A 17,654-nucleotide genomic window follows, 5' to 3' on the forward strand; every position below is an offset into this window, starting at 1 on the left:
TCGGACTGACTTAACACCGACCATATGTTCCTGGAGATCCCGTGAAGCAATCATTCTGTTTTTGTGACTGCTGAGGATAGTTGTGTCATCAGCGAATGTTGTAGTCACTAAGTTCCACGTGTTCGGGAGATCAGCTGTGTAGATATCCACACAGCTGATCTCCCGAACACGTGGAACTTAGTGACTACAACATTCGCTGATGACACAACTATCCTCAGCAGTCACAAAAACAGAATGATTGCTTCACGGGATCTCCAGGAACATATGGTCGGTGTTAAGTCAGTCCGAACCATGTGACATTTTTATGATTTCGAAAAAAAGGAACTTGAAGTTCGTTCTGCTCTAAAATTTGCAAACCATTTAATCCTTTCGTTCAATATTGTTCTCAGAAATGTTAGCTACTCTCTGGCAATATTATTTGTTATTTGGCTCCCTATACGTACATGGTCCACTCTGCCTGCACATGATATAGAGCCATTTCTACCATGGCGAATGGTACATGGTCTGCTCTGACTGCATACTATGAGGGGTTTTCGTTGATCAATCATAACAATTTCGATCCGTTATTCCTGCTGTACGCGTGATTTTCAAATCTGATATATGTGATATGTAGCTTACATAATGCAATTTTGCGACTTGGTCCCCTCTGACTTAACACCGACCACATAACGATAGTGGAAAAATGGGTTCAAAAAGTAAATGGGCCTGGGCCGAGGGGCACGGGCGGGATCTTGACATAGGACTGTGATTGTGTGTAGTAATTGCATTTGAATTGAGTTTTTTCATTGTTTAAAATCTGTAATTTTTCCTCTTATCAGATGGAAGCCCTAAAAACCGTTTCCTGCATGAACTTGTATCCTTTTATCCGGAACCACACTCTATTCAAAAATATACACAAAAATACCATTGAAGTCATTACTACACTTTTCTTCTGTTTATTCAATTATGCCGAACAAAACAAGAAGTAATGGTCAATTGTATGCGATGAAGTGAAGCGGGCTTCTAATGAATACATATATGGGGAACATAATATTAAGATCGCGACTACTTAAGCTATCATAATCTGATATGCGTGAGTATACCCTTTCGAACTTATTTAAATTAATTAATTAATTAAGTTAAATTCATTAATTGCATTTTTAACATAACCAAACAACATGCTCGATATTATGACATCCTGGACCACAATTACATAAATTGTTAGTAGCAAGACCTACACGATAATGACGTGAATTGAGCCTGAATTAATTGAACATTGGGGCTAATAGAGTAGAACCATCTTCCAAGATCATCCCTCCATTGATTCTGCCAACTTAAAAATGCCTTTTTGTCCGAAAAATGAAGAATAACTCGTGATACGCGAGGTGTTAGTGCAATCGAAAAAGCATACCCATTTCAATCGTCAAATTATTTAGTTTTTTTTTCACTATATCAGATTTTTCAATAAGAGTTCTACAAAAAAAATTCTTAAATAAAACAAAACGATTTGGGATATCAATGAAACTCTTTATTCATGTGAAAGTACATTTTATGCCATTATGTACGGAACTTGATTTCTTTTGCCACCACTGGCACGCTTGCAGAAGTCCAGACGCTGAACCCAATTTTCGACGATTTTCAAGCATAAATCGACCGATACTGCTGCAATTTCAAGTTCGATATTCGTACGAAGTTCATCAATCGTCGCTGATTTGTTGGCATCGATTGTTAAATTCGCTGTGTTCGCATGTGGCGCCGTCCTGTTGAAAACAACATATTATCCAAGTCCATATCATCCAATCATTGAGCGGTAGCGATTCCCATTCACAGTAACGTGCCGGTCTTGATCATCACGGAATAAGTACGGTCCAATGACACCGCCGGACCATAAACCGCACCAAACCGTAATGTGGATTGCTGCCTGACCAAGAACGCATATTTTGCTTATTGACGAAGCCATTCAGCCAGAAATGAGCCTCATCGCTGAAGATGATTTTTCGATGAAAATCCGGATCATTTTCGAGTTGTTGCTCAGCCCCATTCACGAACATACGACGCTCCTGGTGGTCAAGCGGCTTCAGTTATTGCGTCAATTTGGTCTTGTAAGGATGTAGGCCAAGATCTTTTCGCAAAATTCGCCACAACGACGTCACAGAGATGCCCAACGCTTCAGAACGACGTGCGAGAGACTGATTTGGGACTTCCTCAATTGATGCACTAGCGCAGCAATATTATCGACACTACGGGCACTTCTTTGTCTCACTAGCACGGGAACATTTGTGAATACAAAATTTTCCACTAGACGCTCAATTGTTGACCTGGCAGGACGATTATGACGACCATAAATTGGACGTAGCGCTCTTGGCCTCATTCATTGACTCCGAATTTCGGTAGTAAATTTTAATAATCTCGACTCGTTGTTGGATCGTATATCTTTCCATTATGAAATGGAAAACCTTACTGAAGATGAATGTCAAGAGAGCGGGAAAAAATATGACGTCATTTGCTGTCCCTATTGGTCTACTTTTGTAGCGTTCCTATTGAAATACCCGTTATTTTCTGTTCTTTTTTCAAACAAAAAATCGAGGGGTTGTATTCGAGACACGACCGCTTAGGACGTAGGACTACAAAATCTTGTTTTTTTAATTTGTTGGTTTATCATTTCGGATATCATTTGCGAATACGAATACAGAACAAATGTATTTGGAAATGGGAATGCTTCCAATTTCCATCAATTTAAATCATATACAGATTATGGGATTTGTTGTATCGGTGGCCAAGAGTTTCTATTGTCAGGGATTTATAGAACACGCAGGATGTACAATATCAGAAGCGTCTTTTTATTCGTAACGTTTTTCTCTAACGGTATAATAATATGTCTTTGTTACACGGGGAAGAATCTAGAACTGACGAAGCAAATAAGAGCAAGGTGTCAAGTTAAGGTGGATACATTTTATATATCACAGTAATGTTACAAAAGGTATGACAGCTCTTCCCCCCTAGCAAAGTATTCTTCATAGATCAAGTCTTCTCGGAGGTCTAATAATTCTACTGGACCGTCTTGGTGACTGGAGTAAGCTCTGGTTAGTTGACTCCTCGGTAGGTCTTCCGGACTGGAAACTAGGAACAGGAACAGAGTGTTGAGAATACTCCGGCCTAACCAACACATGAGACATTGGCGTATGTTGAGATTGTAGTGGAAATGATTCATTCGAAGGAGAACCAGAGACGACTGAAAATTGTTCAGGAATAACTGGCTGTACCGGCTCTTCTGGTTCCTCTTGCATAGGGGTAGCAGGTATAAATGGTTCACTCGGTAGATTCGAACCGACTTCTCGTAGTTGGTCTATGTGGCGCTTCCAAGTCCTTCCATCATCCAGCTTTACGTAGTAGTGGAGTTTACCCAACTTTTCCGAAATCACGCCATACTTCCATTTCGTCTTATCGAAGTAATCTCTCGCAGCAACTCTCACCCCCTCTTGAAGATCACGTACTTTTCCATCCACAGGTTTCTTCATAATATCGTAATCAGGAATCATTAGATCCAACCGTGACCGAATTTGGCGGTTGAACAGCATCATGGATGGCGATTTTCCGGTAGCAGGGTGAATTGTTTTTCTATAAGCTAGCAGGATGTTGCAGAGTTCAGCATGCATCGTGGCTTTGTCACACTGCAGGCTCTTCAATTTTGCTTTCAGGGTCTGGACAAATCTTTCAGCCTGTCCGTTTGTCGCAGGGTGGTATGGTGCGCCCATCTTATGGTAGACTCCATTCCTTTTCAAAAATTTGTGGAATTCTTCAGATGTAAACTGAACACCGTGGTCGGTCACAAATACCGACGGTATTCCATAGGTAGAAAAATATTCACGGCAAACCTGAATCGTTGCAGCTGTTGTTATGTTGTTCAGGATTCGAACTTCAGGCCACTTGGTATATGCATCTATCAAAACGATGAAATAAACATTCTTGAACGGACCAGCTAAATCTACATGTATTCGCTCAAACGGCTTCGTTGGTACATCCCAGCAATGTGTTGGAAATTTAGCTGGTTCAGCTCGGGTGGTCTGACATAAACTGCAGTTACGCACTAGATCCTCAATATTTCTATCGATGCCTTCCCACCACACGTATCCTCGGGCTAGGCTCTTCAATCTGGTTATACCAAAATGAGTAGAATGTAATTCGATTAACACCTTATTCCGCAAACTTGGAGGAATGTAGACTCTTATTCCTCGCATAATACAACCTTTTTGGATTGTAAACTCAGCTTGATCGATTCCAAAACGATCTTTAGGCCCAACGGACTTGCCATTTCTTAGCCCTTGCATTAACACTTTAACGTCAGGATCTGTAACAGTAGCTTTCGCAAGTTCTTCAACAGTTAATGGTAAAGTTTCGATAATGTTCACCTCCAGATAATCAGTTTCTTCGATCACTGTATCAAGCGTACTCTCCTTCAATGGCAATCTCGAAAAAGCATCCGCATTAGCATGTTGGTTCGTAGGGCGGAACTGGATATTATAGTTAAATGACTGTAGGAAAGTTGCATAATGTTGCATTCTTAACGCTGACATTTTCGATAATCCCTTCGTATCAGAGAATATTTGTTTCAGCGGTTCATTGTCTGTAATCAACGTAAACTTCCTACCATAAAGGTACTGATAGAATTTACGTACTCCAAAGATGATCGCGTAAGCTTCTCGATCAACTTGTTTGTATGCTTGTTGTGTAGAGTTAAGTGTCTGAGATGCGTATTGGACTGGCCTCTCTGAACCATCCGGAAATACGTGGCTTAGCACTGCGCCCACTCCATACGGTGACGCATCAGTAGCAAGTAATAACGGCAGAGTAGTATCGTAATGTGCCAAAATCTTTTCGGATTGCATCTCACACTTCACCTTATTGAACGCATCAGCACAGTCTTTCGACCAGATGAAGAGAACCGTATTTTTCAGAAGGTTATTGAGGGGATACAGCGTCGTACTTAGGTTCGGGAAGAACCTACCGTAATAATTCACCAATCCCACAAAAGAGCGTACTTGTTCCTTGTTTTCTGGCACTGGCATGTTTTGCACAGCATCAATCTTTTTGCGTACTTTGTGAATACCATTTTTGTCAATCAGATATCCACAATACTCGATTTCATTCGCAAAGAACCGGCATTTTTCAATATTAATCAGCATATTGTATGAGCTTAGACGTTTCAATACCTCTTCTAGTCTCTGTAGATGGACGAAATTGTTCGGACCCGTAAACCGGATATCATCCAAGAAAACGGTCACACTAGGAATACCGTTCAGCACTTGTTCCATTAACCTCTGCCAAATGGCAGGCGCAGAAGCAATACCGTACATTAATCGTGTAGGTCGATACAAACCCTTATGTGTACTTAGAGTCAGTATCTCGTGATCGCATTCCTCAACCTCTAATTGCAAGTATGCTTGAGTCAAATCAATTTTCGTAAATTTCTCTCCTCCAGCAACCGTAGCGAAGAGATCTTCAATAGTAGGCAACGGATGATCGTCGACCTCCAAACTTGGATTTACCGTAACCTTGAAATCACCGCAAAGTCTCACTTTGTTATTGGCCTTCATTATTGGAACAATCGGTGTAGCCCAGGTGCTATGGTTCACCTTCTCTAGGACTCCATTTTCTACCGAGCTCGAGCTCTTTCTCGACAGCATCTCTCAAAGAAAACGGAACAGGACGTGCCTTCACGTATATTGGCCTCGCTTTAGGTTTCAAACATAATTTCGCTTGCAAACACTTTATTTTCCCAATCGATTTATCGTAAACATTCGCGTACTTCTCAATCAATGAACTAACTGCAGCAGGAGTAATCTTCGGTAAAGCAGAAGTAGCAGAACCTTCCACCGTGTGAACGGTAGCAAACGCAACATCGTTGAGGTCAATCTGCATCCCAGTAATCCACTGCCTTCCTAGCAGTGGGTGTTTGCGCACATTTGACACGTACAAAGGCAGCACTAACTTTTTCGCACGGTATTCAGCAGTAACATTCAACATTCCTTCAACGTTGATACGACTATTACAATAGCTCACTAGCTCAAGATCTGACGGCAGCATTCTTTCCTTAGGGAAAAACCTCTTCTTATCTTCCGCACTGATAATTGTGACTGGAGCACCGGTATCCACTTCAAAACGTATGGCAGCATCATTCACATTGATTTCTAAATAGAACTTCGAAGTAGACGGCTTTTTCAACTCCAACTTGCACACTTCCTCTAGCGTCACACTATTGCTTTCCTTCTGACCCATGCCAGAAACATTTTCTTCAACAAAGTGGGTCTCCGATTTGGCACCTTTATCTTTCTTCGCCTTCATGCATACCTTCTGCAAGTGCCCTGTCATTTTGCAATAATTGCACACTGTACGAATATGGGGACATTTATTCGCAAAATGCGAAACATTTCCGCACCGGTAGCATTCCCCCTTTTTACCGGATCCAGACTTCTCATTATTTTTCATGAACTTCTTCGTTACCTTACTTTTCGCAGCATTTTCTCTTCTCGTATCCACCAGATTAACTTCTGGCTTTCCTTGTTTCGACTGGATCTCACGGCCTCCTTTGGACGAAAGCTCCATCGATACTGCAATTTCTCTCGCTCGATCTAACGTTAGGTTTCGTACCTCCAGCAAACGAGATTGTATAGCTCTGTATTGAGGTACTCTCTAAAGTTGCAGGTGATAGCCAGTTTACGCAATGCTATCAAGTACTCATCTATTGATTCTTCCGGACGCTCATCAGCTTGCTTCCGGCATTTGAAGCGAAAATTTTCTAGTATTTCCAATGGCTCTGGATTGAAATGAGTCTCCAGTAGTCCAACTATATCAGCATACGTACGGGTCTGTGGTTTCACTGGAGCAAGTTTATCGCATACAATGTCATATGTTTCACCTCCCATGAAGTGAAGTAGCATGTAGAGTTTGGTTTCCTCGCGAACACCAAATAGCACGAAAGCACCTTCCAGCCGCTCAACCCATCGGGACCATTTCATTCGATGACGATCAAACGGGTCGATTGTAAATGACGATTGCATTCGCAGTGGGAGCAAGAACAGCAGCACGTACATCCGCAGCAGCACCAGCGCCTAAATCAGCATTTAAATTAGCAGCAACACCAGCATTTGCCGGATCAACCATCCTCGTTCGACAACTGTTGTATCGGTGGCCAAGAGTTTTTATTGTCAGGGATTTATAGAACACGCAGGATGTACAATATCAGAAGCGTCTTTTTATTCGTAACGTTTTTCTCTAACGGTATAATAATATGTCTTTGTTACACGGGGAAGAATCTAGAACTGACGAAGCAAATAAGAGCAAGGTGTCAAGTTAAGGTGGATACATTTTATATATCACAGTAATGTTACAAAAGGTATGACAGGATTGTAATGTATAAAGGGTGTGTCACATCAAATTGCATCACGGAAAAAACGCTGTAGAAATTTATTTTTTAGGAATTATATCTTCAGCTCTCGCTTATAATCAGATAAGAGTGTATAGATCACGTTGGCCATGCTTCAATGTCAATTTTTCGTAAATTTGGAAAAATGTCGTCGAACGAAAAAGAGCGTCGTGAATTAATCCTGCGCACTCATTTCGAGAATCCGGAGTTGTCACATCGGGACATTGGTAAGATGCTGGAAATCGTCCAATCCACGGTCAGCAGAGTACTAAAACGATACTTCGAGAACCTAACCATCGACCGTAAGGTGAAGAACGGAAAAAATGGATGCTTCGTCAGTGAAAAAGATCACAAGCGCGTAGTTAAGCAGTTTAGACGTGATCCGAGAAGTTCGGTCCGGGATGTCGCCAATAAACTGAATTTGTCAAGTTCATTCGTCCAGCGGACCAAGCAGCGAACAGCGGGAGGGCCTGCGTACATACAAGGTTCAGAAGGCTCCTAACCGTGACGAAAGACAAAACATGTTGGGAAGACGCGAGCCCGGAAGCTGTACACCGAAATGCTGACGAAGCCGCATTGCCTGGTAATGGACGACGAAACCTACGTCAAAGCGGACTTTCGTCAGCTGCCGGGCCTGTTGTTCTTCTCCGCAGAGGGCAAATTCAGCGTTCCGGAGGAGACTCGCAAGCAGAAACTATCCAAGTTTGCCAAAAAGTACATTGTGTGGCAAGCGATCTGCTCTTGCGGAAAGTGGAGCGCCCCCTTCGTGATGACCGGCACGGTAAACGGGCAGGTTTACCTTAAGGAGTGCCTACAGAAGCGCTTACTACCACTATTGAAGCAGCACGAGGGCCCGACCATCTTCTGGCCGGATCTCGCTTCGTGCCACTATTCAAAGGACGTGTTGGAGTGGCACGAAGCCAACGGGGTCACCTTCGTGCCAAAGGAAATGAACCCGCCCTACGCGCCGGAGCTTCGCCCAATAGAGAAATATTGGGCGATTATGAAGCAGGCCCTCCGGAAGAACCCAAAAGTTGTCAAATCGGAGGCGAACTTCAAGAGAAAATGGATTTCTGTTAAAAAAAAAAACTACAACCTGACGTTGTACAGAACCTTATGGACGGGGTAAAGAGGAAGGTGCGAGCATACGGGCTTGGGCTCGAAGTATGAATAAAAAGAAAATGCCAAAAGTTGTTTAATAGTTTTTATTTTACTGTCTAAAATTTTCAAAAGGATCGGTCTACTGGGCGAATTTCTACAGCGTTTTTTCCGTGATGCAATTCGATGTGACACACCCTTTAGCATATCAAACAAATCTTAGAATCGATTGGTATGCAAATCGTTAAAATCCGTTTGCAGCAAAAATAGTTATTAACATTAACTTTATTTCATAAAAACGTGACCTTTTTTTTCTGATTTGGCACCCTTAATGTAAGACGTAGTCCTACGTCAAAAATTTCTGGATAAATTTCCTGTTTTACATTTGTTTTATTACAAATTACATTTTTCGTAGAGTGACATGAACGTGCCCTGCCCTATTTCTGTAACGACGAACCGATATCAGAAAATCCGGATTTTCATCATTATTACCAGTCATTCCAACTTCGTGGAATCACACGATCATTTTTCTTGCCATTTTTTGAACTAATGTCAACATGAATGATCGTGTAAGGGCCGCTCAGGAGCGCTCACCACAATAATCGTCCCAGCCGGCAAGTTATGCATAGTTTGGTGACCAAATTTGAGTCAACATTTTCGCTGTTGGATGTTTCCGTGTCAACGGGAAGCCGCCCCGCACGAAGCAACGAAAATATTGCAGCCGCAAGTGAATCCGTCCGAAATGACCCGAATTAGTCAGTTGCACGGCGTTCTCGAGAATTGAGCATCTCCCAAACCTCATTGTAGCGTATTTTGCGAAAAGATATTGGGCTGTATGCTCACAAGATCAAATTGACTCAAGAACTAAGGCCACTTGACCATATGAAGCGCCGAAACTTCTTCGATTGGGCTCTGACGAATCTTGAAGAAAATGATGATTTTCATCACAAAATCATCTTCAGAGATAATGCTTATTTCTGGCTAAATGGCTTTGTTAACAAGCAAAATATGCGTTATTGGTCAGACGGAAACCCACATCAAGGAATACCATTGTATCCGAAAAAAATACTGTTTGGTGTGGTTTTCATGCTGGAAAAGGGAACGACGAGAACGACCGTCATCTTACCGCCAATGGAAAGCGCTATCGTGACATGTTGGTACACTATTTTCGGCCAGAATTGAAAGATCTTAACATCAATGATATGTGGTTTCAACAAGACGGTGCTACTTGCCACACAGCACACGGTACAATGATTTATTGAAAAGTAAGTTTGGTGAACGTGTTACTTCGAGAGATGAACCAGGCGATTGGCCCATGGAACTATGTCAAGTAACTGGTCTATGCCAACAAGCCATCAACTTTAGAAGAGCTCAGAGACAACCGGTCGAAATGTCTGGCCGAGTAGTGGAAATGTGAATCGAACGGATCGATCGCTGTAAGCGAACCTGTGTTGGTCATATGACCGAAATCGGATTTCACTCTAAAAATGAAAGAGTTGAACTACAACCAGAATGAATTTGAACTGAATATCCCAAAAAACACTGTGTTTTGTTAAAAAAAAGTTGACAAATCTTTCATGACAAACCCGTTAGTAGCCGGTTACAGTGTAAGCGACCCTGAGAACCGTATCTCCAAATCTTAAGAGTTATGCCACCAAAGGACAATTCGTCCGAATAAAGATCCAACCAATGTTATCTATTGAAATATTTGGATTATAACTATAGTGGTTGAAATTTCAACAAAAAATCATTCAGCACTATAAAAAAAATTAAGTAACAATCACTGAGCGGTTAGAATTCGAGGTGTATTGGGATACTGATTGGGATACGATCCTTTAACAATTTAGTGGTGTCCAAACTTTTTTTAATTGTTCAAATGTTAGACTGCGGTCTACCAAAGTTGACTGTATCAAAAACTCATTATAAAATGAATTTAGTACCAGACAATAAAACAAAATTTGAATTAGGATTGAGCGATCTTGCATCGATATTCAGCAAAAGAAAATCGATTTTTTTGATCGATTCTTTGTACTCCAAAAATCGCGAAAATCGATCTTTTCTTTTCGATCTTTTCGATATTTTTGATCATAGAAAATTTTATTTTTCATTGAACATTGATTTTGACCGTTCGAGTGCGGAGGATAGCGCTCCTATAGGAATCACCTTTTAACAAACGATTTCGTCTTTCGGGAATATATTGAAGATACAAATTGAAAACATCTAGATACTATCGCTGAATGCTCATCCATTTTTCAATGGATTTAAGAAATCTCGCGTAACTTTTGAAAAGGACCTATGTAACAAGTGTAAACAAATCGAGTTAATAGATGCACGCTATTAGTCTTCAATCATTGAAGGCATCACAAAAAAATTGTTCACGTATCTATCTTCTTCATCTTTTTATCGCCGATACAAAAAATATCCAATGTACAGATTCGGATTTTAAGCACCCGGCTGTTATTTCGGACGCCACTTTCCTCCGACGCCCGAAACGTCCGAAATATCAAAGCAGTCAATACAACACGAAGTCGTACTTCGGTCGTTTGGAGTTTTTGTTTCTTACAGGTGTTGTTATCGATTTCAGTGCAATCCAACGAGTGATAACTATAATAATATGTCTCTAGAACGAAATGCTGATATTTGGATTGTTGTTTAGTAGTTAGTTACAAATTCTTATCGCGCAACGTAATATGTCCAATGCGCAAACGCGGGCAGTCAAAACATCCAATGTAACATTTTTCGCTCCGAGGCTTCAACCTTAATCTCAAATCACGGAACAACAGTTATGATTGGTTTTTCAGAGTTGTTCTTGACCGCTAGTGGTGAAAGTAGCGATAAAGATCGATAGCTTTTAAGACAATTCGCGAAATAATGTTCGGGTCTTCAACTTCGTTTTTCTCAAGTTGACTAAAATGTTACATTGGACATTTTCAAAAATAACGCGAGGAATGGTTTCAAGCGCCCCCGTTTAGCTAAAGCTTTTTTAAATATACTCAAGCTTCACATTTTTGGCATTTTCTCACAAAATTTGCTCCGCATTCTAACGATGAGTCGTGGTTTAATGAGGCTTCAGATTCTGGACTGGTCAGCTTGTTTACCAGATCAAAACCCTATCAAGAACTTATGAGAAGTGACCGTATGAATAGTATATGCAGCTGACAAGCAGTTTAAGTGATTTGACGATTTTAAACGAGCAGTAGAACGAGATACACACTACAACATGGCGCAGCTTGGTCGGAACCACCTCGAATGGGTTATTTGCACTTATTGAGAACTAAAGATGTCCTACGAATTAGTAACTTATTGTAATTCATGTGAAATTGACGTTAATTTTGTAAAGGACTGAGAGTTTTCCCATCCGGTTCTATAGTTATGAAACACTGGAATTTAGGTTTATTTTAATGTTTCGCGCCTAAACACAACAATAAAGTTCAAAAAGCCAATCTTTTAAATGAAGATAGTTGTTATATCCTAAAATATATACTCCAATTCAACCGACTTCTTACATATCTCTGGAAACTCAGAAAAAAATGGTAGTTGTGAAACGCAGTGTAGAACTGAGCCTACTACCAAGATTTCGACTAAATGCCAGACGTATAGCACGGTTGAATTTTATGGGATTATTGTCAATGGAGTTATAGATGAATATCAGTTGTTAGATTTCTAATAATAATTTTCAATTAATTTATTTAATTAAATGATTCCATAACGGTACACAATAAATGCACTGGAAAATACAATTTGTGTCACAGACTGTGCGTGTCTCTGTAATTTTGCTATTGTTTTTTTTTGTTGATGCTATTTTAGGCATTATTTATGTTTATTTAAAGCAAAAAAAAATCATCTCTAATGGGTCATACCAAGGCATCACTCAGTGTCCAAATAGAGGCGATTGTGACCTGTAATTGAACTTATCAACAAAAAACAACAATGTGAGAAATAACTTAAAACAGGAAAATCTAACAAATAATTACTAGATAAGTGTGCAAAACACATAATCTAGTAAAATTATTGAAAGCACTCCTGAAAATTTATCGTGTTATTGAAACTTGCACAAAGGAGGTTTTCAAAAAAGTCCAATTAGAGAATCATATCAAAATATCCAATTATTCGTGTCGCATTATAGGTCTGTCCAATTATCTAGATGTCGAATTAACTGAAAATTATTGATTCTCGGTCTGTGAGACCAATTACCCAATTAACTAGAAGTATAAGAACTATCAATCGGAAATATTAATAAATTGAATCGAACGATGAATTCGATCCCTATTACTATCGCTATCATTTTGTAAAGCGATAGAATCTTGTCGAATCGAGTTCTTTCTCGAAATTTGAATTTTTTTCTTGAAAGGTTTCCGAAGTGTTTTTGAGGGCAAGCATTAGGAATGCAACAAGCCTCGAAATATTATGCCAACAGCTTTCACCCGACTGTATCTATAACAGTAAAATAAAGCTAACAAGTAAATTTCTGTTCAATTAGAATTACATAATAGGGTCCAATATTTAATTTTAGAAATTTAAAATTCCTCATTCATCACTGTTTTTTTATTCATGACCAGGGATGGTAAAAAATCACATTCAACGATCAATGAATAAGTATATCCCTCTAGTCGGATGTTTTTAAATCACCCCCAGCAGGCGAGGCTCTTTTATTCTTCATATGTAAACAGAGAGAATACTTGGAACGGTGAGCTACCACGATCTCAAAAAAGCAATATGAAAGCGGAATCCCCACTGCCTGCACTCTCGAAGCATTACTTCTACTACTCAAGTTTTATCGTGAGTGCAAGCCACAAACGATTAATCCCATTCCATAGAGCGGATGTTGAGTTCTTGATCGGAAAGTGTAACAAGAGACGATCAACTGAAATCTTACGACACTCATCGAGGGATTTTTAATTCTCTATTGCACTGTCCGCAGTGAGTGGCTGACTCAGTCTCGTGTCGATTTTATTTTGCTGTCGTCTCCCGCCCGATAAACAGCAGACGGGTAATGGATGCAATTGATTAATTTTATTACCAGCAGATTTGGGCCAATCTCATCCCGCCCAAAATCGTGTTTAGATTCCAATAATTCTGAACATTCACATTTCTCTCCCAATAATTTTTCCAATAGTAATTCAATTAGTGACTTCACGAAACACCTTTCGAATTCGATTGAATTTCAGACCCTTTTTTATTTTGTAGATAAAACGGATCACATATTTGATTAATTCAATTCTGTGTGGTTACGTTCTTCGTTGCGAATAAATGTAATGAAATAGTATGGACGTATGATATTCATGTATCGTGTACTTCCGACATATGTGGCAGTAGATTTATCGAACGACTAATGTTTTTTTTTATATCCCTTCAAACTTGTTGCATCTCTCAAGTGTACATACTGCTTTGACCGCAGATTTGCATGGTTGAATCTGGTTAAAAACGGTATGCGAAGAATTTCAGTGAACTGACGGCATTGGAATATATGCTTTGTGGGGACCACACAATTATTATCGGAGCGAATAAACGTCCGACCGGAAGTCATGAACATCAATTCAATGTGCCCAAGATAAATTTATCCTTTGAAGGTCATCAACCTTTCTAAAGATGATCAGATGGAATATATTCCAATGTCGTCTGGAATAACCTGTCCAACACCTTATGATCGTAATATTGTTTTTGCTATTATTCTGATGTTTCACGGCACTCTATTGATTATTCGCCGAAAATGAATAAAAAATATCCTTGAAGTTAGCTTACGGCTTTAGTAGCAGTGCAATATGGTGAGCCAGTCTAAGGATAAGAAAACATTTAAAAATAAAGCTTTTTTTTTTTGAATGAATCAATAGTAAAACAAAACGTCAAAAAATTTCTCAGCTTTGTGATAGCAGATAATCATTATCCATTTGAGTTGTATGAGTATTCCATCCCCCCACAAACTGTGGATAGTCTATCTGCATACAAATTATGTAGAGTTCCACAATCCAAAAAGACGGGTGGGTAATGTCGGGGACATAACCGGAGTGACGTAGGACTATACAAAGGGGACAGCTTTTGCTAAATATATATTTTAAATATATTGTTTTATTTTCTTCTCCTAGGTGAGTACCTACCTATCTACCTGAAAAATGTATTAGTTTACTGTTTACTCTTTATGAACATGTTGGGGGTTCTGAAAAGAACCTTTGGTGTTGTGTTTTTACATTTTTTTTACTAACTTGATCTTTGATTTTTTTTCTGAAGGCTTTGTACTTATTAAATGTTCAACGCCGGGCATCTTTCGGCGTATGCACATATCGTACAATCAAAATGATGGTTGTGATAGGGAATGCAAAGGTGGTCATCAGCTCATTCACTATCATATATTTCACTAATGAGCACATTACCGTACCTTAAACTGTGGTTTCGGAGACGAATGAATTGTAAGATTTGTAGTCTCCGCAAACAAAGTGAATAAAAATGAAATAGAACTGAGGTTTTGGAGACGAACTCTACGATCTATCGAGAAATAAACGAGCTACAAGCGTTCTGAAAAACTAACAGTAAATACAGGGACGGATGATCTTCGGATTGAAGTCGTTTAAAATAAGAACAGAGCAGCAGGAAATACATAGCTCATCATATTGCTCCTTAGTTATTTTTCTATACAATGCAGATGTAACGTCAGTCAATTTTCAACATCAGTTATCAACCAAAGAAAGCAGTTCTTGCTACCGAGAAAAATCGTTAATGCCATCCTGCATACAATGTGTTGTAATTTGAAGCCATTTTTAATTCGGAAACCATGCATGGGTTTGTGAAAACTGAATGATCAATTTAAAAGACCCCGACCACCAATAAGTTCAAAAACAAGCATAAACTAAATAATTCAGTTCATATTATATGTCATATTATGTCACTTTAGAATGCATTGGAATTGTGAAAAACTTTTAATAACTCTTCTTTGAAAGGTTTAATGGCCCTGAAAAGCGCCGTGTTTTACGGTGGCTGGTTTTGCCACCAAAGCAGTCTGTATAAACAAACATTTTCCTTATTCTACCTGCTGCCGTTTTGCGATTGCGTTTGCCACTCGCTGAAACTAGTTGTTGCCACCGAACCGAATGTGCTCTGTTCTGTAGGTGGGTTTTCTTATTGTCGTGAGCAGCTTTGTAAGCCATCTCGAGCACTCCGGCGCCGAAATTCTAAAACCGCTATTATGTATACTGGTGCTCCAGCACCAATCCGTTGATGCGATGTGATGTGAAACGATGCCATACAACCACACTGATTTACGGTTTGAATGATATATTTTTCAGCGGATCCGCGCGTTTTGTACTATAGCGGTACATGCTCACAGGATAGAGAAAAATCGGCAGACTCAGCCAAAGGGGCGAGTGATCAAAAAACGAATGATCGTTAAAAGGCAGCGATGGCAAAAAATACATTCATTACGATTTGTTCGCTCGTTGGATTCACATGCAGGCTAAAAAGGGTCCTTTTCAGGACCACAAAATTATCTTTAATCAAAAGACTTTATTTTTTTTTATAACTCGATATCCCCATCTTGTTCGGCTAAACCTTCCTGTCTAGCGATTGCGTTTGCCACTCGCCACAGCTAGTGGTCCCCGATTTTTGAAAATCAATTATTATCTTTTACTCATCCCTAAATTCGTAAACGAAGCTCAATTCACGTTGACGGCATTGAACTTTGTTTACGAACTTAGGGGAGCCTCAAAGATAATATTTTTTTTCAGGATAAAACTGCAGCGGCCGTACGTTTTTTTCTCTCTGAGTTTGGATCGATTAACCGACGATAATTATTCGTTCGCTTCGATTATTCGTTGTGCAGTATTCGTTCGATTAATAATCGATTTCTGTAGGAAGTATTCGATTGATTGATTAATCGAACGATTATCGGGGATCACTAGCCACAGCTTTCACAGTTGGAAAATTTCTTCCCATCCAGCTTGTGACATGTTGTACAGTAAATTATATTTAATGCGACGTGCCGAGGCACCACTCAGTGTCGCATTGGAGGCGATTTGAACCTGTAATTGAACATTTGCGATGACAGTGGTACAGTGTCGACTTTTAATGTGGGGTCATAATTTGGATCCCGAACTCTATGTTAACAAAAATGTCCAAATAAATATGTCGCATTACAGATCCGTCCAATTAGCTAATGTCGACTGTACTTTCAATCTAGAAGAAAGTTAAGAATTGGTGAAAATTAAATAATCGGGAAAGTCCCCAACCATCAATAAGCTCAGAACAACTGCCAAATTCTCATACTCATCATATCCTGGCAAACAAATTATTAAAAAAATCAATTTGTGTTTTATTATTATTTTGGATATTGTTTTAGAAAGCATTGAACTGTATTTCGTAAACTCTTCTTTGGATGGTTTAATGGCCCTGAACAGCGCCGTGTTTTATGGAATGGTTCCAATTTAGAAAACTTAGTACTCGTGGTTTTGAAAAAAAACCATTTCGAACGCCCTCGATGCCGTCCACCGATGCCACCAAAGCAGTTTGTATAAAGAACAAACTTTTTTCATCTGCTACCTGCTGCCGTTTTACGATTGCGTTTGTCACTCGGCACTCGCTGCAACTGCCTGTTGTTGTCTTGATGGCCACCGAACCGAATGTGGTCTATTCTGAATGCGGGTTCTCTTATCGTCGCGAGCAGCTTTGCCAGCTAACTCGATCACTTCGGCGGCCGAAACTATATAACGCCGACTAGGTGGACTGGTGCACTGGTACTAAAGCGCTCGGCCTAGCTACCCTTGCGGAGCAATTGACGAATTGCCTTGCCTTTCCCTTCACTTTTCCTCCTTTGTCATGTCCAGACATGACTGCTTGTGTTGGTTTGTTGATGTGATGTGATGCGAAACGATGTGGTGTACGGTTTCAATGAGAATGATCGTTACGGCAGCGGAGCGGGGATTTTTAAGCTGACTGGCTGGCTCGAGAATTACGCATGTGTGAGACTGCGACCAATGCTTCGTTCATTTGTTTTCTTTTTCCTTTCCAATCGTGCTGCGTTGTATTCCGCTGCTGCTCTGGTTGCCCGTTTTGGTCGGTACGATTTGAGGAGCACAAAATGGACCAATCAAAAATGGGCACAGAGTGCATTTGGACAATGCTTGATATTTCACAATTATTTAATTATTTATCTCAAGAAAAATTGAAT

General features: G+C 39.9%; 2 protein-coding genes across 2 annotated transcripts in view; both read right to left on the reverse strand.

Annotated features, from left to right (window-relative positions):
- Positions 1 to 17,654, reverse strand: part of LOC129778292 (mucin-2) — a 144,056-nt gene that overhangs the window by 81,525 nt on the left and 44,877 nt on the right. The window lies entirely within an intron of this gene.
- On the reverse strand, positions 2,994 to 5,573 carry LOC129774422 (uncharacterized protein K02A2.6-like). The gene has a single exon (XM_055778158.1). It carries the CDS (start codon positions 5,571 to 5,573, stop codon positions 2,994 to 2,996), a length of 2,580 nt encoding a protein of 859 aa, XP_055634133.1.

This window comes from Toxorhynchites rutilus, chromosome 3 (assembly GCF_029784135.1).
Source record: "Toxorhynchites rutilus septentrionalis strain SRP chromosome 3, ASM2978413v1, whole genome shotgun sequence".
NCBI classification, from domain to species: Eukaryota; Metazoa; Arthropoda; class Insecta; order Diptera; family Culicidae; genus Toxorhynchites; species Toxorhynchites rutilus.

Bases quoted from the DNA above. Each gene is read 5' to 3' on its own strand.
- LOC129774422 (XM_055778158.1), bottom strand. From the start codon at position 5,573: ATGAAGGCCAATAACAAAGTGAGACTTTGCGGTGATTTCAAGGTTACG.